This window comes from Dendrobium catenatum, unplaced genomic scaffold (genome assembly GCF_001605985.2).
Source record: "Dendrobium catenatum unplaced genomic scaffold, ASM160598v2 fragScaff_scaffold_51, whole genome shotgun sequence".
Classification (NCBI taxonomy): domain Eukaryota; kingdom Viridiplantae; phylum Streptophyta; class Magnoliopsida; order Asparagales; family Orchidaceae; genus Dendrobium; species Dendrobium catenatum.
In genome coordinates, this window is record NW_021318513.1 from 637,755 (window position 1) to 662,577 (window position 24,823).

General features: G+C 35.6%; 1 protein-coding gene across 3 annotated transcripts in view; it reads left to right on the forward strand.

Moving 5' to 3' along the window:
- Positions 1–16,982, forward strand: part of LOC110106235 (E3 ubiquitin-protein ligase UPL6) — a gene marked incomplete at its 3' end in the record, with an annotated part of 50,274 nt that extends 33,292 nt beyond the window's left edge. For all 3 annotated transcript variants that reach the window (XM_020836043.2, XM_020836044.2, XM_028694253.1), the window contains 6 exon segments: positions 813–880; positions 3,654–3,720; positions 6,376–6,546; positions 6,631–6,720; positions 7,832–7,912; positions 16,909–16,982. In XM_020836043.2, coding sequence (XP_020691702.1) covers positions 813–880; positions 3,654–3,720; positions 6,376–6,546; positions 6,631–6,720; positions 7,832–7,912; positions 16,909–16,982 — 551 coding nt within the window.
- Positions 16,983–24,823: the final 7,841 nt, after the last annotated feature.

Consider the following 24,823-nt stretch of genomic DNA (forward strand, 5'->3'; position numbering starts at 1 on the left):
ACATCCGTGAGAGTAAACGACGAGGAGTAGATAATAGAAGCCCCATCATCATCCACTACAAGAATGTGAGAAGTCAAATTTTGGAGTAGAGGAGCGAACGGTGTAATGGAAATATAGGCAATACAAGACTCCAAATATAGGCAATACAAGACTCCAATCATATTAAATCTGAAATTATTTCAGAATTAACTCTCCAATCTCCCATTGCTGCATGGGTTCACATACATTGTATGTGGACACCTTTTCTTTCCCCTCCTCATTAGGTCGGCCCCTCTCTCTCCCCTATGTTAATTATTTCCTTCCTTATTAAGGAATTTAATTAGGGGAGTAATTAACCACATATTTATCCTTCCCTCCATCTTATTTGGATTTCAAATTCAAATCTCTTAATTAAGGGAAATTTGAAATTGAATTTATGATTTTTTTTTTAATTTTTAATCCCCACTCCGTTATACATCACTTTGATAATGAAGTATGTCGTTTCTCTTTTTTTAATGGTTGAAATTCAATTCATATTGAAGCGTGAAGCAAACTACTCTTTCTATAATGACTAACGGACATTATAAGAGGTAATGTGCACATTATTTAACATTGCTTTTAGTTTGTATGGTTTTCAGCACATCTTTCTTTTTGTTACTGTTACTCATTGCTTTCAACTGTGAATGCTTGATGAACTTTCTTTGGGCATTATCAAAATTTTTTGGTACTTTGTTGCTTCTCTTTGTTTTCGTTGTTTGTTGTATGTTTTGCTTTTATAAACTTGATGGGGTGAATTATTTAGATATTGATGTTGTTTTGTGTTTTTTCTGTAGGCAATGTATGAAGGTATTCTTGTAGACATACCATTTGCGACATTCTTCCTCAGCAAATTGAAACAAAAGTAAGGTTGAATTTCTCTTTAGTCGGACAATTTTACCATTTCATTTCTTTTTCATAAGTTGTTTGTCTTCAAATTTGTTGGAAATGAAGGTATTCCTTCGTCTGCTCGCAAAATTTTTAAGTATTTTTTTTAATTTTCTTAACTACTCATTTTTAAGAGTTGAATGAACATTTAAGCAAATTATCGCATCTTGCTCTTGTCTAATTATGTTCGTCTCTAGTCTCACTGATGCAAACATCAATATAGGAATTAGTTTATTGATTTTGGCTTAGCTTTTATGATTAGATGTCAACTTAAAGATAAACCCTCGAGTTTTTATATGGGATTCAGACCAAAAACACTAGAAGGGCAACGCAAAAGTTCTTAACATTCAATTTGATGTGGCCAAGTGTGATAAGCTGGATATTTGGTAAAACTTTAAATATAAAGTGAGAAATGATCATATTAAAGATATGATGGAAGTAGCCTGTAGTTAAAATAATACGTGAGAATAGGCCTGTAATTTAAATATGTACTACACAAAGAAGAACATAAACCAACAAAATAGCTGTCTAGACATGATGTTGAAGCATTTGTGGTGCCAAATAAGTCCGACTTCTTATGTAGCATTAAACAACAATGAATGGTGGAGAATTTACAATGCTAGTCATAATTAGTTGGGATAATGATAGTGGTTATGCCTAGAATTCATCAGTAGTTATCGTTTCTAATTTTGAACTTCATTTTGATTTTTTTGTTGGCCCACAGTCGTTCAAAAGAATTTGTGAAGAATTGGCTTAGTGCCTCGTATAACAAACGCTCAACAGAAACACGTGGGTATATTGAATTCATAAGGTTGGCCGCCAACCATTGGGATAGGGCTAATTATGATGATGATGATCCCTAATCTTGAAGATTTTCTTGGAATATGATGGATAAGATTGAATGGAAACTTGTTTTGGACAAGTGTGGGTAGCTGTAATGCATAAATACGGGCATATCACGACACGGATATGAGACACATCAATTATTGAATTATAGAATACAGATACAGTTTGGGCATGATATCATATTTTTTATATCTTAAAAATAGTGTATATAAATTGAATAAGCAAACTTTAGGAATAATTGAGAAAATAATAAGTCAATTAACTAGGATTTGTATTTTAATTGATTAATGTTAGGATGTCCATAGTCGGGTGCATACATCAGGCGTTAGGCGTCGAGAGGAGAGATGATAATATTGTTGAGAGTCGAGCATTGATGTTGTGCTATGGGCATAGGGAATTGGGCATCAATGTCGAGACAATGTCTATCATTAAGATGTAGATGGCGTCAATCATTGATGAGATGCCGTTGGACATATATGAGATGTCGAGATGACATGGGGATGTGATTGTTGGTGTAAAAATTGCTGGAGTTGAGCGCCAATGTCAAGGTATCATCAAGCTTTGATATTGAGATGATTTTGAAATGGTGAGGTGAAATCCGACGTTGTTGTGAAACCGTAGTCGTAACCCTTGCCGTTGCTAAAATGAAAAGTTTGTTAGCTGTTAATTATATATATTTTTTTGGTTCTCATTGTTATCTTATCTTAGACATCTTTAGTAAATCCTACACCCTTAAGCATCATATAACAAATACCTATGCATGATCTACAATTTGTTCCAACGTCATGAGAAACTGTACTGATAATCTCCGATGAAATTTGTTGTTCTTTCAGCCAACAATGATACTTTGTTTGTTGGTTTGATCTTCCACATTCGGATGACTCATGTATGTCACCTAAAGAGCTCCAGTAATCTCTCCTAATTTCTTAAATTATTACTGTCATCAACAATTTCTGAAGGACATGTTTGTCAACCCTAAAGGATTTGATGGTAACTATTTACAAATTTTATGTCAGGAGTTCTACATTTTATTAGTGGTTGATAAGTACATTAATCATTTAAGGACTAAAATCTTATTAACTGATGTTGTTGAAGGTGTGCTGATTTTGTTCTCTAAATTAGTTGGATTTGGGTTGGGCGGTGTGTAATGATGAGTACACGTTTGCTGTAAGTTTAGCAACACTTTAGTTTGTGATCCTATCGATGTGGGGTGGATAAATGGGTAGGTTACTGTTAGGATTACAATTTTTTTTGAGAAAGCATGTTTGCTTTAATGAGGAGCATGTTTTACCGTAAGCTAAATGCGGCACCAGAACTATTCCTGTATGGAGGATAAACTGGTAGGTTATTGTTAGGACCAAAATTTTTTGAGAAAGCATGTTTGCTTTAATGAGGAGCATATTTTACGTTAAGCTAAATGCAGCAGCAGAATCGCAAGGAACAACTCCCCGACCCTTTTTTTTTTACTGAGAGAAAGATTATTCTTTTCAAGCATTTTATATCTTATAAATTTCATCCACATTTTTTATTGACCGAGATTTAAAATAAATTTCAAGTAATTAAAAAAGGAGAATGAGCTAATTTAACTCACAATCATTCGAAAATGTGTTAGGATCCTTCTAAAATGATGTTATCAGGGGCGGGGGGGGAGAGAGAGAGAGAGAGAGGTGTTCTTTTTTTTTTTTTAATGTTACTATATGTATGTACCGATTAGGATACATTCTTAGTAAGAGTGCTGAATGTTTGCCTAACATTTAATCAAATATTTTCTGATTCAAGTGCAATGCCTGATTGTTTTCACTTGAGTAATTAAATCGTTAGATTCATGATTAAGCATCTAGTTAGATTGTTTATGATGCATGCTGTTTCATTTTTGTTAACTACTGAACTTTCTGTCATATTAGGCACAACTATTTGAATGACTTGCCTTCACTTGATCCGGAATTGTATCGCCATCTTCTCTTTCTAAAGGTGATTTTTTTAAATGATCTCTTTATTCTTTTTTTATTTTTTTTTTCATTTACTCTGAACATGATTAACTCCTTCTCAAGGCTGTCACTAGCTGCAATTTCTATGATATTAGTTAGACACTGCATCTTACGTTTAATGAATTCATGTTATGTGTTGAGAAGCAACAGCCTGGAAACTATTTTTTGTTGCTTATACATCATACTTGCATTTCTTCCGATAATGCTTAATTTCATTTTTTATTGATCTCTACAATGTTTTTTTTTTTTTTTTCACAAAATTTTGATAAGTGTTGCAGAGATGAGGATGCTTAGTTGGATGAGTGGCTTCACTATTAGATACAGAATGCATAGCCTTCACTATTGATAAGTGTTGCAGAGATGAGGATGCTTAGGTGGATGACTTCTAGCATGCATAGCCTATGCTAGCCATGCTCTAATACCAAATATGATGTAATACAATGAAGATGAAACAAGAATTGTGTATTCAAAAATTAATAAATTGTGAACTTGGCGTAGTTAAACATAAACGAATATGGTTTCAAGATACATCTATAGAAAATTTTACAGAAAGCTAAGGAACGACAATTGATTGCAATCTAGAGCAATATGAGACTTGCAAAATTACATTAACAAATAAATAAGTGAGCAAATGGCACATTAACAAAATCCACCGTTTAAAATTTAGATCATTCACCTTCGGATCATTCACTTACACTCTTGATATTGCTCGGCTTAGCGGAAGATGATTGCACACAAACTTAGGGATAGACACCTGATGCCAAGGGGACTAGTCGCCAGGGAAGGAGTCGGAGTTGGCTGCAGGTGGGCGTCCGGTGATTGTCCACTCTCCCGTAGGTCGTTGCTCGTTGATGACGTCCGCTAGGTGGAAAAAAATACGATCGAGGTATTCTTCAACGGTGTGGTCGAATCCAAATCGGACGTTGAAGAACGGTGATTGGATGACGTCGATCTCCTCTTGAGAGTTGAACACAAATCCGTGATCAAGCTCCGGATTGTCCATGCATGATCATGGAGGATCTGGCGTCGTGGTGGTGTATGGTGGAGGAGCCGACACCTAGGAGAATTAGCCAAGAGGAGGAGGGGGTTAAGGGAGATCTCGGATGGGAGGAGGTGGAGAGGGGAGGGGGCGGCTAGGTCTAGGTTAGGGTTTGAAGAAATTAAGAGAAATCTGAAATTAATTTCAGATTAAGTGAATTCGGAGGGAAAATATTTGGGTTTGTATTTCAAAGTCCAAGTGGGGATGGGGAATTAAGAGGGAAACCGAAATTTGGATCCCCCTCTATAGGCCGGCGGCATTAAGAGAGGAGGGAGGGGATTGGGGAGTGAGTTATGGGTTTCCTAATCCGTCTCGACAAATTATGGATGAGGAATTCAAATCCAATTTAATTTAAAATTAAATTGAATGTCATTGGAAACTTTCATAATTTGGCTTTTGTCAAATTTGGAAACTTTGGAGCTCTCTTTGAATTTCAAATTTGAAATCAAGTGGGAAGGGGGGCCGGCGGTTGAAATAAGGAAGGGAGGGTGGAGGAGGGGAGCCAGCGGGTGGGGTGGCCAAGGAGGCCGACGAGATGGGGGAAGGGGCTCGGTTTTGGGGAGAAAAAAAAGGGGTGCTTTGGTTAGGGAGTTCGGCGGGTTGTTGATTGGGGAAGAATTGAAGGTTGGGAAAGAAAAGAGATCGGGCCGCGAACCTTGGAATCTACCAACGATTGATGGGTCTTGCTGTCACCTTCCTTGCGCTTCTCCTCTCATGAACTCACTTAGAGATCAAACAAAGAACATAAAATTTCATTTCATCATCATCCATTACAATGCAAGAGGCCTCCTATAAATAGGCTAAAATGAAACAAGACCAAAAAGACACAAATGCCCTCAGGGCTATAATAGCGACTCAATACCCACAGGGGTAAACTAGAAAAAAAAAATAGGAAATGCAAGAATAAATAAAATACAATATATATCAAAAGTAAAGGCTTTGGATCGTAGCCGTTGATCTACGTCTTCGACGACGGTACACATGTCAAAATTTGATGTCCTCAGCTTGAGTCCTCATTTCAATATCCATTTTGTTTCCCAGTTAAGATTGACTAGTTCTGGATGTCTTGGATAAAAATAGTAGAGGGAGACAAAATGAAATGATGAAACATGGAGAATAAATAAAGGGATTGAAAAATTGTATTAGTTGGTAAGTAAATTATCTTATGCCTTTCTTCATAGCAAGTAAGATGGAGATTTAAAGTTGTTCGTTTCAGCAAATGGTCATTGGTTAATGTTTATGCATGTTGATGTACTTATAACGTCAATGCATGCAAGGATACTCATCATAGAATGATATTAGCGATGTTGGCATGTGCAGTAGTTTAAGATGTTGTTTTCTATGTGTAATAGTCGTCTACTTTAGTTATATACTTAAAAGTGTCGGAGTTTATATCAAGATTTATTCCACTGTGAAATGAACCAAATAATCTTAGGGATAATGTGTATGCACTATCAATATGGATACATATGCAGTGGCTTAGTGAATCCTCTATAATTTGTTATTGCGGATTAAATTGTCTGTTCATGTGCATCATAATTTCATTGTGCTTATATGATGTCATTTATATTCATGCTTTCAAAATTGTTATATTTGCAGCATTATCAAGGCGATGTTTCAGAGTTGGAACTTTATTTTGTTATTATAAATAACGAATATGGGGAACAAAAAGAAGAAGAGTTACTCCTTGGAGGAAAAGATATTCACGTTACAAAGGAAAATGTTATCACATACATTCATCTCATAGCTAATCATCGGTTAAATTATCAGGTCTATTTAAATGAAATTCTAATTATTTTACTAGGTCAACTTATTTTCAGATATGCTATAACTTTAGCTTTCTTTTATTTGTAGATTCGGCATCAAAGTTCACATTTTTTGCGTGGATTTCAGCAACTTATAGAGAAAGAATGGATTGAAATGTTCAGCGAGCATGAAATCCAGGTATTTGTAGCCTTCAACAACTTTTGTTTGCTTGTACTAGACTAAAACTTTTGTTGTTTATTCCTAATAACGTGAACCTGACAAGTAGTTCTGTTATGGTGGGATAATAGAAAGATGGTGAGAGAAAACTTGATAGAATGTTACATTGATGTAGAAGACAATGAATATTCAACGTATAGGTGAATTGTTTTAATACATGCTCAAATTGTAAAAAAATATGGCATCTCATTGAAGATAAAAGGTTAGAGAAATTAAATTTTGGTGATTTGATTATATAGTATATATGCAATGAAAAAAAAGAAGATGCACTTATAAGTTGAGATCGAATTGAAGCGAACAAAATAGTAAAAGGAGAGGCAGGTCGGAGGGAATAGAATTAGAAGTTAAGAAAATAGACATACGGAACTTAATGTTAGCACTGTTTAGCACTGTTTAGCACTCAATAGGATTGAATGCAAATGGAATTCATAATTCTGTTCCATAAAAGTTTTCGAAATTCCATCACTGTGTTTGGATAAATTCCTTAAAGAAAATTTAAAAATCCCTCTTAGTAGGCGTAGGGAAAGACTTGTAGATTAGTTACCATTGCATTAAGTTCATTTCAAAATTGAATTGACTAGTATTTATATAGAATGCTGCCAAATATTTTATGTTAACCAAATTTAGTGACATTTAAACTGAATGTTTTGTTTTCTAGCTTCCAATTTAAATTTGTTCATAGGCAACTATTCTTAACAAATTTCTCGCTAATGAGAAGATTTTTTGAGTTATTTCGTGGTCTATTTTGGATTCGATGTAGGCATTCAGCCTTTTTATTACTTTCGAAGTAAAAGTTCCAATTAAATATTTCAAATCTAAATGGTTCTCCTTTTTTAAATGCTGATGACCTCCATTAATTTGTGATTGGTTTTATGCAACGTTTCTTTTCTGGCTGAATTCGCTTGTTCTTTTTGGCATATATTTATTGGTGGTGTGAGCATTAGTTGTTGATTTTCTTGTAGCTCCAGAGGAGATCAAAGTTTAACTTTTAACTACAACATTTGTTCTGTGACCTAAATCGTTTTCTTATTAGAAATATTATATAGGCACCTAATAGCAATTTTTTTTTCAGATTCTCATATCAGGTTCCCTTGAGAACTTTGATATGGATGATCTACGTTCTCATGCTCATTATTCAGGTGGCTACGATCAAGTAAGTTAATTTCAATTATTCATTTTATCTATTAATGTATTTATTTGTTATTATTTGGTTTAGATCCATATTTCTTAAAATCTTGTGAGTGCATTCTGTTTGCTACATATAGTGGTATCATTTTAGTTTGTCGAACGTTCTTTCTATTGTATTTTTGTCCGATTTGCATCCTAACTTGAATCAACATTGATAAGCTTGATAAACTCTTTTCTCTTTAAACAAAAGAGTAAAATGTAAAATATTCATAAGGATGATTCACACACTGTAGTGGATGATCTACACTCGAATTGTATAAAGATCAAATAATATATTCTTCTTGCAAACCTTTGGATTTTTTTCACTAGTGATTTTTCTTTTGCTTCCTCACTACTCTCCACTTGTGAACTAAAGTTTCTGATTCATTTCTAATATGGATTGCCAAAAGGATAATACAATTATGTAAATTTTGTAGGACCTCAACTATTATTATTTCTAATCTATGATTCAATGATGTGATGTGGATATGAAACAAGATATGACATGAGCGCAAGACATGCTTATTTAGAAAAATGTAGGAGATGGAACCATATTTAACATAATATTATAATTTATGTATCTTAAATTAAAAATAATGTATACAAATTATATAAATTGAATAAAGAGAATAGGACCAAATGGTCCCTCAACTCTTTGTGAGGGACCAAAATGATCCATAATTAATCTGAGGGACCAATTTGGTCCCTCAACTCCTCCAAATGGGACTTGTTTGGTCATGCCGTCAATTTTATATGAAAAAGTGAGATAGGTGTGAGGGTATTATCGAAATAAGCAAAGTGTTTTAAGAGATCGTTCTGCAACACAGAGCATCGTATTAGCAAATCCTCAAGGCACAACCAAACCCTTCTTCGACCCCAGCAACCGAGCAAACAAGCCCAAGGGTAAATTCAACATCCCATAGCGCAGAGTAGCGGCCCGTTGCGTAGCAGCCTCCACTGCAACCACAACCCGCAATGTCTCGCAGCTCGTCGCGTCGATTTTTAAATATCGCAACATTGATCGAAACTTGCAACGTCGATCCCACAGTCCATCACCAGAGTAGTGATCGTGTCGACCCCGCAGTCTTGCAACGTTGATCCTGCAGTCCTTCCCCGACGTCCGTTGATCACAGCCTTGAAGGACTTAGCAATAGATTTTCCCCCGTTCAACTCATCTAACTTGTCCACTTCTCTCAAGCTTAGGGGTTGTTTGGCAACAGGATTTATGCATGATTTGAGCAGGATTTATGCTAAATCTTACCAAACGGGATTAGAGCGCCCCATAAATCTCACGGCGAAATAAATCCTCTGTTTCACTCTTTTTGCTTTAAATTGTGGATTTACTAAATCCTGTAGTTTGGATGATTTAACGAATTTGGCCGAAGAAGCGTGCGAAAGGGAGAAAGCTACCTTCACAGTGAGTGAGCTCCCGTCATTTCTTCCGATCAAAATGTAGTAACTTCTGATCCAACAGAAATGGAACGTTTTCGAAGGGGTGAACTCGAACAGCAACGAAGGAGTCGAAGAAGCGGCTAGTAGAATTCTTAAGTTATTAATAAGATAATTAATAATATAATTTATTCTTATAACTAACTAAATAATACTTAAATAATTAATAAAATTCTAAAGTTAAATCCTACTTTTTCCAAACGGCCCCTAAGAGTTACTGAGACAAGTATATTAAAACTAAAATTTTTGAAATTATTTAAACTAAAATTATTTATATTTTTTTATTAAAGAAAATTTTAATATTACATTTATGAAATATTTTAATTAAAAAGACCAAATTATCCAATTATTCTCATACTTAACACCATCAACTCTAGCATTAAATGGCAGGATAAAAAATGTCTCATTTGGAGGAGTTGAGGGATCAAATTGGTCCCTCAAAATATTTGGAGATCATATTGGTCCCTCACAAAGAGTTGAGGGACTATTTTGATCATTTTCTCATTAAATAGACATAAGATGAATCATCAAATTTTAAAATTATAAGTATGCAAAAAATCATTGGATGCAAAAAAAAAAAAAAGATTAAAAGATTCTCATGCTTTTCATAAACCACGGTAGCGCGTAAAGAAAGAGTAAGAAAATAAGAAAAATATTAAGTAATCAAATTCTAATATTACCTTTCAAAATAATGAGTCATCAATAGTCTTTTAGAATGTGGCATTTAAAAAGTAAGCAGTAATTGTCTAGAAGGAATAGTTGGAGTGTTTTCTTTGTCGTGCATTTATCTTTGACCTCCAATGCTTGATCACTAAATAATTAGCACTTCTTCAGATTTTGTTTCACAGAAAAAAAATTTTAGTCTTTAATCTATCATATCAATAAGGACTCAAATCCATCTCCAACAATATGCTGCATCTTATTCTCACCTTCTATATATTGGGGTCTTTCTGTATAGAAGATGTAGATTAGTATTCATATAAATTAAATCTTAAACATATTGTGGAATGATTATGTTCCTTTTAATTTATCTCATGAATGAGTATGTGCTCCAATTTTTCTCACAATAAGATAAGGAATAAACTTGACCAAATAATTAGCTGCTACATCTTTGGATCTATTTTTCACCTATCACACAATGATAATTAGTCTCCAAATTCATCTTGATATCTAAAGAATTTTGCTAGTTTCACATACATTATTTTCCTCCTCCTTTGAAAAGTAACATTTCTGACAAATATTGAAATTTCTAAATATTTTTTAGGAGAAACGCCTGAAGGATTCTTGTCATTCTTTACTCAAATATCTTCAAGAAATATCAAGCACATAAAATAAATTAAGGTAATAAATATATTTTGTTTAATAAGAAAATATTACAAAATATAAAATATAATATTCCTTGGCTTTAAAGAATAAGCCAAGAAATGTAGAGGGGTGTTACTTTTGGTCCACCTATCCACCAAAATAATACAAACAATAGTCCAAAAGCTTGAATCCTCATGATTTAACATTTTTCATTACTATAATTTTCTTCATTCACTTTTGGTAGCATTGAATCACAATCTCATAAATCAAATGCAAATTAGGCTTGTATCGGCAAGTCTAAGCGTATTACAAATAGGTTGAGTAAAAGAAAGAGTATAAACAACGTTATCCTACCAAAGATCATCCACAATTTTTTTTTTCACAAATCTTGCCTTTCCAACATCATTTTCATGATATTGTCACTATTTCTCACTAATCATCATTGTTAAAAGTGCATTTTTTATTATTTTAAATTTTCTTTGTATCACTATTATTGAAGCAAATGAACTTTAATCATAGCAAGCATTTTCAATGTTTGAAAATCATTGAAAATATAAAGTCTCATAGAATGATTCATATTAAATATTATTATCATGACAGCATCTTTAACAACTGTAGAGATTTAATATAACTGATCACATTAGCATCAGAATTTTTGGCATAACAAATATTTTTTAAAACAAGGATAAGCCTATGCACAATAAAAGATGTCCAAAATAACATGCGGATGTATCTGTTCATCAAGCAAATCTGCTACCCTATAACTAGACCATTATAAGTAATTACTTGAATAAAAGGTGAAGGGTCACCCTCAATTATCAATTCTTTAATAAAGTTAGGAATAAAGAATCCATCTTTATATCTCTAATAATTGTAGAATAATTTTTTGATATAGCTGTAAAACTAATCAAAAGTTTTCTTTGAGAATCAATCCATCCATCACATATCAATCTCACTCACTTTTCTTTTCCTGTTTCTTTTGTAGGTTAAGTAGTTTTTCAAAATATTGGATATCTTCTTTTGTAATAATTTTGATAGAATATCATTATATTCTTGTGGCGCATAACCTGAAAGGTTATTTTTACATGGAAAAACAAATGCATTGTTATATTGAGAATTTCTTGCAAGATTACATGGAAGACCATTTGAAAAAACATTCCTGCGATTTCACCAAAACTTGCATTTAAATTTCTTTTTCAATTGAGTGTATGTAATACATTTTTTTCTTAGAATCATACCATTCTTTCCTAAATGAGCCTATATTGAAATTTAATCCTCAATTCAAACCGAAGAAGTAGAATGCCGTGATACATGAGCGCTCCGTAATGGAGTATCTTTATGAAGACTGTTTGTGAACCTAAACTCAATTTCATTTTTTAGTCTCTGTATTTTACGTAGTTGTGATTAAGTTTGGGGCATATTTTAATTTCATGATCAATAATTTTAAGTGTGCCTTCACCCTTGCATAGGACCCTTAGCATATCGTCATAAGATTTTCTTTAGAAACACACTAGACTTTTCTCATGATGCTCATACTATATCACTATTCACATTGTGCATGCTAAAATAGTCCCCTCATTTTTATCACTCTATAGAACTCTGTCACTCTTATTTGGATCTTATTTCCATGACTTCGTTTGTATTACTTGCAGTCTACCTTATTCTCCTTGGCTTATATTTTTGGAAAACCTTTACATGTGGATGCTATAATTGCCCTATCTTTCTAAGCTATTTGTGGGTAGAGTTTTGATAGAATCAAATGTTAAATTCCATTTTCATAAAGATGTGTAGATTGGGTTCCCATCGTCTAGGTATTGTGAAAGGGTTGAATTTGAAAAATTCTTATCATACTGCTCCTCTTGTCATTTATTTGGGAATAAATTTGATGGGGTCATCGATACGAGGTTTCGACGTGTCTATCAGAGGCGACACAGGAGATCGATGGCCATGATGGAGAGTCTTTACTTTTGATGCTTCTTATGTATTAGTTATTTTATTTTTCTCAGTTTTCCGTTTTTTCTCTTATGGGTAGTTGGTCACTATTATAGCCCAAGGGGCATTCTAGTCTTTTGTTTTATTTGTCATTGTGAGGCTTATATATATGGTCATTCTCTTATGTATTGAATAATGAATATTTGAATGAAAATTTTATGTTTATCTTCTTCTTCTTGTGTGTGCACTAGAGAAGGGAGAGAGAGAGCTCAAGGCGAGCAATTGCAAGGCCCACCAATTGTTGGAAGAGTCCGCGGCTCGTGGTTAATTTTATTTTTATCTTATTTGTGTTTTCCCTCATCCTCCCTCCCCTCTCCACCAACACCCTCTTCCCCTTCCAAATCCCACCGCCACCCAAGCCCACATCAACCCGGCGGCAACTCTTTCCCTTTTACCGCCGGCCACCTGCTCTGTCGCCGATCGTTATGATGATTTCAATCCTCATAATGATTTCCAAATTTGGATCAAGCATTCAAGAGGGAATTTGTGAGTTTTGAAATTCAAATTTCAAAATTCAAAAACTTTCCTTATTTGCAAAATCTAAATAAGGAAAGTTTTTAATTTCAAATCTATTTGAAATTCAAATTTGGCGGAGTCTTTAGTTCCCCGCCTCGTTGTCCATTCTTGATTGGAAAGAAAATAAATTCTCATAATCCCTCTCCCCCCTCTCTACTTGCCGCCGGCCTCATGCATGGCCCCCTCCCATCAATTCTCCAATCAAGGCATTAATGACCCCTTAATTTGAAATCAAATTTCAAATTAATTTTCCCCCATTTTCATTCAAATCTTGAAATTAATTTCAGGATTGGAAATAACTCCCCTCCCCTCTCTCTAGAACCCGCCGGCCCCCCCTTCTTGATGGGTCCCACTAAATGCCATTAATTCCCCTATATTCTATTTGAAATTTGAGATCAATTTCAAATTGATTCCCTTCAAAATTACTCAAAATCTGAAATTAATTTCATATTTGGAGTAAATCTCTTCCTCCCCCATCTAACCTAAACCATCTCACCCAAACCGCCCGCCCCCTCTCTCTTCACTTTGGCCGCCCCTCTCCTTGCTCCCTCCCTTGGAAGTTTTGAAGCCAAAAGAAGAAGACGATGTCCTCTCACCATCCCTTCAATGTCGAATGGCCGATCCCGAGGTTGATCACGGGTTTGCTTACAACGAACGTGGGGAGATTGACTTTCTTCTCTCTCCTTTCTACGAACCCGATTGGGAATACGACGAGACGGAGGAAAGGTACATCAAGCGCATCCTCTTTTGCTTGGCACATACGATCGATCTTCAAAAGCCTAAGACGCCTTGGCTTCTCGTTGGGAGATATACACCTGCCCCGTCCGCGGCTACCTCTCCACCACCGCCGACCTTTCCGTGGATAAAGACCATTGGCGTTGTGACCGTCCTCGTGGCATCGTTGGGTGTGCTGAAGACCCTTCTCCGCTAAGCCATACTTTGAGTGTGAGTGAGCATGGTAACTCCTAGTGAACTTTCTAAATATTAACCGTGGGATTGTATTACAACATGTTTGTTTTTTCTGTGATAATTTCGGAGCTATCTTAACTTGCCTTAAACTTTTGAATTGTAACTGCTTACTACAATAAGAATGACGATTGAAAGTTCTCTAATCTAATCCTACGAAACCTTCTTCTTAAGTTGCAAGCTTTGTAATCCTTTTAAATATTTCCGTGCAATTCTTGTTTATATCACATCAAAATTCTCAGCTATTTCAAGGCTTATCTTGAGCTGAGGAATTTTAAATATCAAGCACATGACCTTCCACTAGAAGCTCATGTCAACCTACTATCCAGTTAAGGAAAATCCTATCTCATTAGTTCAGGTCTGTCACTCGGTTTCTAACTCTCTTATGGAGATAGTGGCTGATGTTCCTACCCCATTGGTGTAGTCACGTCATCATATGTTGATTATCACTGAAAACAATGCTTAAGTTCTTGAAACACCTCAACTCTATCATATTTATGAACACAACCATAATAATATATCAACTATTTGATTTGGATTAGAGCATTCAGATTTTTGACTCTCTGGTGGATAAGAGATTTTATATTTTTTATACTAGAAGGGTAGGAATTAAAAAAAAAAAAAATCTATTGACACTCATCTATATTCACTTGCACTAGGGCTACAAGCTAGGTGATCCAAATAAATAATTTTGTAATTTTCATGACATTCATCTATACTCACTGGTGAAAGTTTTTTAGACACAGCTACTCTTAATGTTTCAAGGCTCGCTTAGAATTGAAAAAACTATGTTCATTGATTCTTACATTTAGGAAGAAAGGGGAGGATACAAATGATCAAAATATATTTTCAAAAATATGGTGGTTGTACTTCCTCCTGCTTTAGATTAGGTTGCACATAAAATTTGGAATCACCTCTAGATTTTATCATGAAATCACGGCCTGGTGCCTTTCCTTTCTATCCTAAGCCCAAGGATGCCATTGTCACCCCGCATTTTCTTGCAAGAGTAATGATTTTGGATCCTCCTAATGGGTTAGCACCTCATCTTACATGACCCAGATTCTGTGAAGGTTTATGATTCTTATGGCACCGGAAGCAGAACAAAAGCTACATTTCTCTCATCTCCTTACAAATAAATGCCTCTAAATATAGAATTTGCCGGTGCAAGATATCCTAAAATGAATTACTCAAAGTTGTCGCAAGTAATAAAAACTGCTAAAACTTGGTCGACATAATTGATGAAAGTCATTGGAGTGGACACTTGTCTTGAATAATAAAAGTTACAGGAGGGATTGACGCTAAAAGAGGAAACCCTAGGAGTTAACTGATCAGAAAGGCGGAAAGTCAATGAAGCTTGGTCACAGCTCCGCATCACCAAATCCTCATCATCGCTCCTCTCTGATCCATCTCTTCCCATCCCTTTTCTCTCCCTAACCAAACACAACCTCTCTTTTCATTAGCCGCCACACCCAGCCATCACCTTGTGTATGTTTCAGGTGTCTTGTCTTTTCTACTTAGCTTCATGGCAGTTAATTGCATAAATCCTTTATGCATTCATGGTTTTGCTTACTGATAGATTTTACACTTAGAACAAAGAAAGTGTTACAGTTGCATAAATTCATAAGCTCTGAATCAAACTGATGGTTAGAAATTAATTAGCTAACAACCAGCCAGCATTGATTTCCAAGTCATTATGCTAATGCTTTTTTTAGAGAAAATGATCAAAATGGTCCCTCAACTCTTTGTGAGGGACCAAAATGGTCCCCAACTCTTTGAAAGATCAATTTGGTCCCTCAACTCTTTTAAAAAGGATATTTTTTGTTCTAACATCAAATTTTGAGGTTAATAATATTAAATCAAGAGGTATTTTAGTTATTTTTTAATTAAATTATTTATTAAATGTAATTTTCAAGCAATAGTACTTAAAAAAAATTAATTTTTTTAATAAAAAAATATTAATAATTCTAGTTTTAATTTAAAAAATTATTAATAATTATAGTTTTAATTTAGGATCATTATAGACTATAATTATTAATAATTTTTTATTAAAGAAATATTTAATAATTTAAAAAAATACTATTAGTTGAAAGTTATATTTAATAAATAATTTAATTAAAAATGATCAAATTACCCCTTGATTTAACACCATTAACCTCAAAATTTAATGTTATGACCCAAAAGGCCCCTTTTTAAGGAGTTGCTCAAAAAAGTTAGGGGCCATTTTGATCCCTCACAAAGAGTTGAGGGACCATTTTGGTGCTTTTCTCTTCTTTTTTTTTTATTTGCATGTAATTTCAAAATATTTGCTCTCTATTTTAAACGTCCATGTCATCATTGAAAAAAAAATTCTTTAAATTGATTTATATCTGTAGCCATTTGTCTAACATTCACCTCATACCCGATCTTCAAGGATTTTAACAAATTCAATTGCATTTTCATGTTCACCTCATTTAGTCTGTACGTTAAACATACTGGTTTTATTTTTTATCTTGCATGGCCGGCCAAAGTTGTTGCAATAAGATTACTTTGTTCATAGTCATTCCAATGAGATCAACTAGAAAAAAGCATTCTTGGCGAAAATGGAGATGCTCAATTTGATCTGGATTCTTGCCTTGTAAAATATTCCTGGAAATATTTAATGCATTATTTTTTTTTCATCGGATTTCATCTTCATATATACAGTATCACTACCTACTTTTCTTCATCCAAGTCATGCACGCACATATCAGCAAATAATCTGATTTTTATTTGCAGAATCATCCGGTGATTGATATGTTCTGGGAAGTTTTGAAAAGTTTCTCATTCGTGTATCAGAAGAAATTCCTGAAGTAAGTTGAATTATTTTCATGTTTAACTGTTCTTATTATCCCCAGCTTAACTTGTAGAGTTGTTATTTTGCTTAAATATCTACTCATTCTATTGTATCTTACCTTGAGCTCTAAGGCATATCATTCTAAGATAGTTGTATTGTCTACAGTGATTGCTGCGATAGGTCTATTATATACGTTTGCATACTTTGTTCTATGAAGTTCATAGTTCCACTTTATCATTTGCATTTGCCTTATCTAGCTTTAAATTGTATAAAAGAGGGCAGGAACTGCGTTAATGTTTTGTATCAGGGGTTTGTATTGAGTTGGCTTGCTGCTGCTATAAAAATATTAATAATTATTTTTTTGAATCGTAGGGACAAAAGATCTTTGATGTAGAACGGGTAGGAAGGATTTTCTAGAAAGGGTCACTTCTCCAAAATCTGAGAGCAGTTCCAGATTTTATTTCCAATATCTGAAGGAAGTTCTCAGAATTTTAAAATAACAAGGGGGATTAGAGGGAGAAGTCTTGTGGCTTTAATTCCCTTGAAGTATTCCAACGGGAAAGAGAGAGGTTGGGGAGAAAACCAAAATGGGAACCTAGGGAAATTTCGGCCTGCTGTGTTGGGTGGAGTTTGGAGAGGGTTTAGTGGAAAAGGATGAATGAGAGAAGCTTTGGAAAATTCGGCCAGCAGCAGGTCAAAATTCCCTAAGTTTTCTCACAGGGAAATCAAGCACAAAGGAGGGATTTCTAACAGAAATTCCAAAAGGGAGAGTGGCGGGTACATGAGAGAGAGGAAAACCAAAGATTTATTTCCTAACTCAGAAGGAGGTTTTAAGAAATAATCAAGAGGTGGGGCTTGAGGAAAATTCGGCCAAGCAAGAGGATTTACAGCAATTGAAATTGTTTCCAAAGGAGGGACTTAGAGTTTAGGAAACAATTAATTGGAAATTCCTGGTTGGAATTTTCGGTCAAACACAGTTCTCAGATTTTGAAATATTTCCAAAAGGAATAAAGGTTAATTACGCCAAGGTGGAGGTGAGGTGGGTCGGCGGCATGCAAGGGGGGAATAGGAGTTTTAATGCTTTAATTGTGATTACTTAATTGGGGTGTGGAGTTTAGGAAAGAAATAATTAAACCCTATTTGAATTTGAAATTCAAATAAAATTCATTTAGTAACTTTCCAAAAATAGAATGATGAATTAGGAAATAATTCAAATTTCAAATTAGTTAAATTTGAAATTTTGAAAACTGCCCAAAATTAAGTCACTCAAATTAAATTTGAATTACATCATGAATGAGATTCAATACTTTCCTAAAATAGTTTTTTAATTTAGGAAACTATTTGAAGTTCAAAATTTAAATTTCATACGATGAAAATAATTTCCTAAATTATTTAAACTCTTTAGGTAAGCTTTAAGATGACATTGACTCCTCATTCATGGAGACAAACAAGGGTGACCGGCGGTGGAGGAGCTAAAGGGGGAAGGTGGCCGGCGGCTAGCGGCTATGAGGAAATTTTGTGGAGTTTGGTATGGAGGTTTAGCCGAGTGGTTGAGTGGGGAGGAGGAAGAAAAAGACGATGGCTAGGAACAAAAAAGTGAACAAAACAAAAACAAAAGAAAGACGATAAAAACCGCGAGCCTTGGACTCTTCCGAAGACTGACGGGTGATGCTTTGCCCTTCTCCAAGGGACTTCAAGTCACGAGCCCGAACTCATCCTGCGGCTGGTGACAACTCCGATTCCTTCCCATAGGAATCTCACTATCGTCCTCTCCCAAGAACACAAGTGTGGAACACAATTTTTTTTTATCAATCATCCATCCTCATTACAATAGCTTAAGGCCATATATATAGGCTACAACATAAGAAAACTCAAAATACATAATTGTCCCTTGGGCCACTACACTCACATAAACCAACCTAGGGGTAAAACAGGAAATACATAAAATAAGAGCTAAAATTCAGAAAAATAACTCATAATTGGAGATTTAAATTATAGCCGTCGATTTGCGACGCCTCTTGTAATAGATGCGCCAAATCTTCGTACCGATGTCCGCATCAATCTTCCTTTTGTTGTTTTATTTGTAATTTTTACTATCCATTCTTCCAGCAAGATGGATTTCGGGGCTGTGTTTTTAAATCTAAAATTGACTCTGCTATTTGGTTGTCATATGGAAATTATTGGTTATGCAGGATCGCATGCATAAATCTTTATTCTCATTATCTTAATAATAAACTTTAATGACTCTTATCTGATTCAATAAATATCATAGATATTCTAATTTGGTTAAGTTTATGAGGATGTTTCGTCTGAGATTAACTCACACACAGCAGTTTTTTTAGTAAGCCCACCTGCATGTGTTCATTTAAAGTTGATAATCTCTATCAGTTTACGCAGCCCATAAATCTCCATCTTCATTTGAGCCTAGTGAGTTTGTTGAATGTTTGGCACAACATACCCATGATCTGCTTGTTGACAATAGAAGCTTCTTGTTATCTCCAAAACCTATAATTTTTTTATAAATTTGCATAGATGTCAATAATGCCATGAGAGTTGTATGCTGATGGTTTGCCTATTTTAAGGGAGCTCTCTAGTAATTGACTGAAAGAAGGATGTATTCTAACTGCGTACTGCAGCGAGCTACTATAGAGCTTGCCTTCTTTGGATCTCTTAGGCATTTATTCTAGTGTTAAATTTGCTTGATTTTAGTTTACATTGTGAGTCACAATTTGATGACATGAACTAGCCTCTCTCTCCTTTTCTTGCATTCACATTCGTGGTAAAGTCAACTTTTATTCTAGTTCACCCCCAAACTCCCCAACAATATGATCCTTTTCTGATCATATTTTCAATGAGACAAGCGTTATGATAGTGGATTCTAACGATATCATGTTAAGACGTGGGACCAACATCATTTGACAACTTATGCGCTTCAGTAAAGGAGATTAAATGCCTTCACCCTAGCACAACATTTGACAAAATGAGATTTTTCTATGATAAGGAAATCATGCAGAGCTCCAAGCTTTTAACCACTAAAAGAAGTGTAAGCGTGTTCTTCTTATTGTATTCTTTTATAGTGATTTGAAGTCAAGCCTAATGGTCCATTTTATTTCAATTTAATATTTTCACATTTTGTGGTGTCAGTGATTGTATAGGTGATGTACTATGAGCTAATTTAGCCCATAAAAATCCAATTTGTGTAGGCCAATCAAAAGGAGTGATGCCACAAAGGAGTTGAATTGGATCAATTATTGTCTTTCAAAGCCAATTTAATTTGGTTTAATTTCTTGATTTAATAAAATATATTTTTGAAGTTTTTAGTCATCATTATTTTTTTTTAATTTATCATTTTAAAGCCCTTCCACAATATGAGGCTCGCCTTGAGGCCCGCCTTCAATTCCAATAAAAAACGCCTCAATGCTTACGCCTCGAGTTTTTTTATGAGGCTTGCGCCTCAACTTGGTTGAGGCCCGCATTGAGGCCAGCCTCGTCTCACTGGCATGAGGCTTACGCCTCACGCTATATATATTAAAACTTACATAAATCTTGAAGTAAATGTCCGACATTGGACTCTATAGGAGAGGAGGAAGGGGAGAGAGCAGTTCACCATAATAATGATTCAAATGAAGAACCCCTTATTGATGACAGTGCTTACGCCTCAAAACGCCTTGAGGCTTACGCCTCGCCTCACGAATGAAAAACGCCTCAATACCCGAATACGCAATTTTAAACATTGGTGTTGACTTTTCCTCCTTTGCCCGCAACTTATAATCGTATCACCCACTTCATCCATGTTCTTGTTATTCCTCCTTGCTGCACCAAAGGGAATCTTTATCTTTAGGTTATGAGGAATCCTTGCCTCTTTCCTTTCATAGTGCCTCTTTGGTTGTCACCATTGCTAAATCTTCAACAGCCTTTAGTTCCAGTATTACCCTCTTTGATTGTCTCATTTAGTGAAGGTATCTCCTCCTTGCCAAGGATATGAACTCTAACCTAGTTAAACTCCACATTTAATCCTGCAAGAAAGTCATACACTCTATTTTTTCTCAATAAAGCCTTCCAAAATAACTTCATCTTCTGGACACCTTCTCTATATATTTGTAGTGATCAAGTTCTTGCCACAAGCCTTGAAGGAGAGTGGCATATTCAGTCAATGTCTTGCTTCCTTGTTTCGTGCTTCCCACCTTGACCTTAATTTCGAAGACTTGAGCAGCATCCTGAGCTTTTGAGAAGGTTTGCTTGGCGGCATCCCATATGTCCTTTGCTATAGATAGGAACATAAAAGTATCACTATTTTTTGGAGTCATAGAATTCCACAATCATGACATAATCATGGAGTCATTTTAATCCCATGCCCAAAAATTAGGATCTCTTTCTTTTGGCCCTACCGCAAGGAGGTGATTCATATTTCCTTTCAAGTAGGTCTTCACAAATTGAGACCACTTCATGTAATTTTTTCCATTTAAGTGATAAGAAGGTTACATATTTTTGGAGGTCTTCTCTTCCTTTTTGCATCATAAAGTCTTTCATTTGGTCAAAGCTTTGGAAGGAATTAGCTTCATACATTGCGACGTCAAAGAGTAGTGATGAAAGCTATATCAATCAAGTCAATAAGCTGCAGTGCAGCAAGGGTGTCAAAATGGGTTTTCGAGACGGGCTCGAGTGCAACTCAAAATTGACACGTCCTTTATTGATTTGTCCCGAACCCGACCCAATTATACAAATGGGTTCAAAATCCAAACTCAGTCTCGAGCCGCTTTTCTGGTATGCACGTGAGAGTAAAGGGCCGCTCGGTTCAACTCGACTAACACGCGGGAGTTGCAGGTCCCTTGCTCGATCGATTCCTAAGCCACACAAACTACTCCGCTCGCTTGGCTTCATGCACACATGGAGCCGCTTGATCCTCCTTACTCTCTCGCTCGGCCAGATGCTCGAAGGGATATGGATGCTTGGTTTCTCCCCCGGCTCCCTCTTGTTCTTTATCTTAGCTGGATGGACGCCAAAGACGGAAACAAGCCGAATCCCTCTCCCTCTCGTTTCTCAAGAGAAGGCTGGAAATGAAGGCACGACAATAGAACAAAAACTTAGAATTCAGACAATGACAATGAAGGCTATGATATCATATTAATTTCAAAGAATTGGAGAGGGAAAATGCTTGATTTTATCGCATAAAGCTCTCCCTATTTATAGATCTATACAAGATATCTTAATAAGAAAAAAATTATTACAGAATAATGCATCTTTGTACTAATATAATCTTTCCTAAATCAGCCATCTAAATATGGAATGATATTGGCGTGATCCAGGTGAGTCTCCCACTGATCCCACAGCTGGGATGGCTGGGACGATATTTGACACTGCGATATCTTCCATTATTTCAACTTTCGTTGTTGTAGGTGTCCCCTCTACTGTATCCATCATTGTTTAGGCCATCCTCTCTAAGTAGCTCTTTTTAGCAATTACAATTTCTCTAAATGACTACATTACTCCAGGTGCTGACCTTAACTGTAACCTTGGTTATTGCTATAATTGCAACTCGTCTGGAAGGGAAAGAAAAATTTCCGTAGTAATAATTGAGATTCGACGAGCATGAGATTAATCAATTGAGAACTTTACTAAAAGATTTTAAGAAATCATTAGGTACTAATTCTTTGGAGCATTTAAGTGAGTTTCTTGTCCCCATTGGATTAAATATCATAATTGAAACCTTAGTTAAACTCGAGTTTTGGACTCAAAAGCGATCTTATGACTTTTCAAATAAATTTAGCACATAAACACCTTGTCCAAGGAATACAAAAATTGCAATAGCATATGACTCTTTAACTACTGGAACTGGTATAACAGATGTTCCAATCCCCCCCCCCCCCCCCCCTCTCTTTCTTTTTAAGATCTCTCACTTATGCTTATAGATATTCTAAATGTTCCAAAGTGGTCCACTTGCTTTATTTCAATACAAAAACTTTGCTCAATGTATTTTAACATCATCATTCGAGAAAGGTGATTGAATGTGCTATGGAACATAACAGCTTTACTATCTCGAGACAAAGCAACCTATATGATAGCAAGAGTAAATTACCCCTTCCATTTCTTTCTGAGCACTCTTCATCCAATAAAGACAAAATATGGCTTTACCATTGTAAATTAGATCATCCATTATTTAGGTCTCTTACATTATGTTTTCTTCTCTATGTAAAAGATTTGATATTAAAACCTTGTGCGATGTGTGTGAATTTGTAACACAAATATACACATTTTCTCAACAGAAAAAAAAAAAAGTTGAATTCCATTTTCTCTAATCCATATTGACATTTGGAGTCCTAGTATTCCCAATATTTCTAAAACATGCTGGTTTGCATCATTGATTGAATGATTACACCAGTGTCTCTTCAGTTTGTTTGCTAAAAATAAATCTGGTGAGAGTTTTGTTTTTCCAAATTTTTATAAGATGGTACAAATCCTTTTTGGTGTCAAATTCAAATTATTTAGGTTCAATAATGTGAGGGTGATGGAAAAGTTTCCACGGAGATAATGCTCTCAATTCGAGAAGAGAAGCTTTCTCCCAAACACTAGACTAGAAAAGAGGAAAATTAATCACCAAACAAAAGATGTCCACAAAACAAACCCTAACTCCTTCTTATACTCACATAATTCCCCCCATAATATCCTAACTACCCTTATGACAAACAAATTACTCTTCCTCATGCATTTGTTAGGCCCGTTGGGCCCAACCTCCTCCTCCTTTTCCTTCAGCCAACCGCCCAAGTGGGCGGTTATTCCCTCCCTCTCCTTCGGCCAACCGCCCAAGTGGTGGGCGGTTCCTCCTTTGGTAAACAGAAACCGGCCTAGTTTGGGCCGGTGTTGCTATGGGATGGATCGGCTGGTCCGGTCCATCATCACTCTCCGGCCAAAGATTAACCTTGTCCTCAAGGTTGAAAGCAGGAAACTGGGCTTGTATGTTCTCATAGGCCTCCCAAGTAGCATCATGTGTCGGTAGATCTTTCCACTCAATCTAAACTTCTTTCCCTCCTTCCTCAGTGTGTCTAACCCCCTTTCAATGAAGCAGGCTCTAATAGACTTGTACCCTCTTCAGACAATGTTGGCGGTAAAGTATCGATTGGTACAGAATCTCCTTTGAACTTCTTTAATTGTGACACATGGAAGACTGGATGAATCGTAGTAGTGGGTGGTAACTTCAGGCGATATGCTACATTCTCAATCTTCTGCTCTGTCTCATAGGGGCCATAATACCTTGGAGCCAACTTAACACTTAACCTCCTTGCTAAAGTATTCTGTCTATAAGGTCTCAACTTTAAGTATACAAATTCCCCAATCTCAAACTGAACATCCTTCCTATGATGATCTGCTGCCTGCTTCATGATGTTCTGTGCTCGTAACAAGTGTCTCTTCAGCTCTCTCAAGATTTCATCCCTTTCTGACAATTGTTGCTCCACTAGAGATATTGATGTAGAATGAGACTTGTACTGTATCAGGGTTGGAGGATCCCTTCCATAAAGCACTTTAAAAGGTGTGACCTGCGCTGCTTTGTGAAAAGAAGTGTTGTACCAATATTCCGCCCAAGGTAGCCATTTTACCCAATGCTTGGGCTTCTCTCCTGCAAAACATCTAAGGTAAGTTTCCACACTTCTATTGACTACCTCAGATTGCCCATCTGTCTGAGGGTGGTAGGCTGAACTGCGCTTCAAATGTGTCCCTTGTAACTTGAACATCTCCTTCCAAAAGTGACTTAGGAACACTTTATCTCTGTCAGAGATTATCGACTCAGGAAAACCATGAAGCCTCACAACCTCTCTGATGAAAACTGCTGCAACGGTAGTGGCATTAAAAGGATGTCTCATT